Source organism: Cyprinus carpio, chromosome B21 (assembly GCF_018340385.1).
Source record: "Cyprinus carpio isolate SPL01 chromosome B21, ASM1834038v1, whole genome shotgun sequence".
Taxonomy (NCBI): Eukaryota; Metazoa; Chordata; class Actinopteri; order Cypriniformes; family Cyprinidae; genus Cyprinus; species Cyprinus carpio.
The window spans coordinates 814,033-816,532 of NC_056617.1; the positions used below are offsets into that span (position 1 = coordinate 814,033).

Below are 2,500 nucleotides of genomic sequence, written 5' to 3' on the forward strand. Positions count from 1 at the left end.
TGATATATTATTACATTTTAAAATAATTGTTTTTAAATGTATTATACTTTAAATTATCATTTATTTCTGTGATGCAAAGCTGAATTTTTAGGATCATTATCACATGATCCTTTAGAAATCATTCTAATATGATGATTCATTATCAACGTTGGAAACAGTTCTGCTGCTTAATATTTTTTTTCAGAACATGTGATACTTTTTTAGGATACTTTGATGAATAAAAAGTAAAAAAAAAAAAGAAGCTATGTTTTTAAAATATAAATATTTTGTAATAACAATATACACTACTGGTCAGTAATTTGGGGTCAGTAATTTTTTTTTCTTTCTTTTTTTTTATAAAATCAATACTTTTATTCAGCAAGGATGTGTTAAATTGATAAAAAGTGATAGTAAAGAAAATATATTATTAGAATTTTTTATTTTTATTTTGAATAAATGCAGTTCTTTTAAACCTTTTATTCATCAAATATATTAGACAGCAGAACTGTTACCAACACTCATAATAAATCAGAATATTAGAATGATTTCTAAATGATCATGTGATAGACTGGATGTTACATGTGACACTGAAGGCTGGAGTAATGATGCTGAAAATTCAGCTTTGCATCACAGGAATAAATTATTTTTTCAAAGTATATTCAAATAGAAAACTATTATTTTAAGTTGTAATAATATTACACAATATTACTGTTTTTTCTGTATTTTTGATCAAATAAAGGCAGGCTTGATGAGCAGAAGAGACTTCTTTCAAAAACATTAAAAATAGTAATGTTTCCAAACTTTTGGTCTGAACTGTATCTGTGCACCAATAACACGCGCAACACTTTGTTTTTCTACCAAATGATATGTGATATCTAATTATTATATTAAAGTTTAGCTTACAGTGGAAAGGTTTGAGTGTGAATGAGTGTGAGTGACCTGCTGTGTGTCCTCGGCGCGGCCGACCGCTCTGTACCAGCTCTGGACGCGGCGGCGCAGCTCGCTCTCCCACGCTCTGTAGCGCATCGGTGCGCGCCGCTGCACGCCGGATCTCTTCTGCGGGGGGCTGAGGAGCGCCGTCATGATCTTGGCCAGGAACACGCTGCAGCGCGGCATCAGCAGACAGCGCTCCAGCTCGTAGAAGACGATCTCGGGGAGGTGCAGCGCCGTCTGAGCCAGGCACAGGAAGTGACCGATGGCAGGAAGTTCCCACAGACTCCAGAGCGGACACGGCTCGGCCAGAGACAGTAAAGAGCTCTCCCACTCCTCCAGCTCCTTCACCGAGGCCTCCTCCGCCTCCTTACGCTCCTGCTCTCGCTGCCTGCGCCACACACAACACAACACAGAACACTCTTCACTACAAACTGACAAAATAAAGAGAGAAATTATGACTAAAAAAGTATCATTAAAATATATTATTATTTAGTCTATTTTATGGAATATATAAACATACTAATATATATCGTAAGTAATAATAATCATTTATTTACAACATTATTTAAAATTATTCTACGGAATATCACATATTCAAGAGTTTTCATTATCAAATAATTTTATACAGTGTACTTGCACTTTTTTTTTGACCAAATAAATAAATAATGCAATGTTTGTTATGATGGAATTGTCACATTTTAGTTACATTTTAAAAGGCTGATGAAGTTTTATGAATTCTTTTCATTAACGCTGGTTTTGAGAATACGTTTTTTTTTTTTATTAAATGACAAAACACAACACCCAGAAACAATTAAACCGGAAAAACATACAATTTGGGGAAAATTTAAAAGCGGGATTTGGGAAAAATCCTTGTTATTGTTACACTTCTGTTTTAATAATTCAGTTGTTTAGACATGCTTTCAGGTTATCAAAATATAAGCTATTAAAAAAGGAATCCAGAAAATAATTAATTTGAATAAAATTAAATGGAATTTTGGAGAAAAAAATAGGGTCCCACTATTGTTACAATTTTAATTGTTCAAGTTTTATTAATTTAGTTTATAAGACATGCTTTTTGATTATTAAAAATTAATTAAATCACTGAAATGGAATTCAGAAAAAAAATGAAATGGTTTCAAAGGGACCTGTTATTGTTAAAATTGTAATAAAAAAAAATAAACTGTTGAAGTTCTATTCGTTCCATTCTTTAAAACTGAATTAAATCATTCAAACAGAACTCAGAAAAAAGAAAAGAAAAGCAATGCATTTTGAGGAAACACTTTAAACTAGGGTTGCAAAGGGGTGGAAAATGTCTGGAAACTTTCCAAAAATCTCTGGAATATCCCAAAAAATCCTGTAAAGTTTCCCAAAAAAATCTGGAATGTTTCCGAAATTTACTGGAAAGTTTCCACCTTTTTGTAACCCTATTTCAACCATTAAACCCAGAAAATAAAAGGAAGTCACAGAATGGAAAGTTTGCTAATTTTTTTGTTCTTACTTTTTATCATTAATTTGGCTTGTTTGAGGTGCTAAGGTATTTGTTCTTGCATCTTGTCGTATTTGGTGCCGCCCCCCGTGATGCTCCGCG

General features: G+C 32.8%; 1 protein-coding gene across 1 annotated transcript in view; it reads right to left on the reverse strand.

Annotated features, from left to right (window-relative positions):
* LOC109056900 (uncharacterized protein KIAA2026-like) overlaps positions 1–2,500 on the reverse strand; it is a 17,104-nt gene that overhangs the window by 11,051 nt on the left and 3,553 nt on the right. The window contains 2 exon segments of the mRNA XM_042747812.1: positions 919–1,296; positions 2,430–2,500. The exon segment at positions 2,430–2,500 is cut by the window's right edge and continues 110 nt beyond it. Of these exon segments, the coding sequence (XP_042603746.1) occupies positions 919–1,296; positions 2,430–2,500 (449 nt within the window).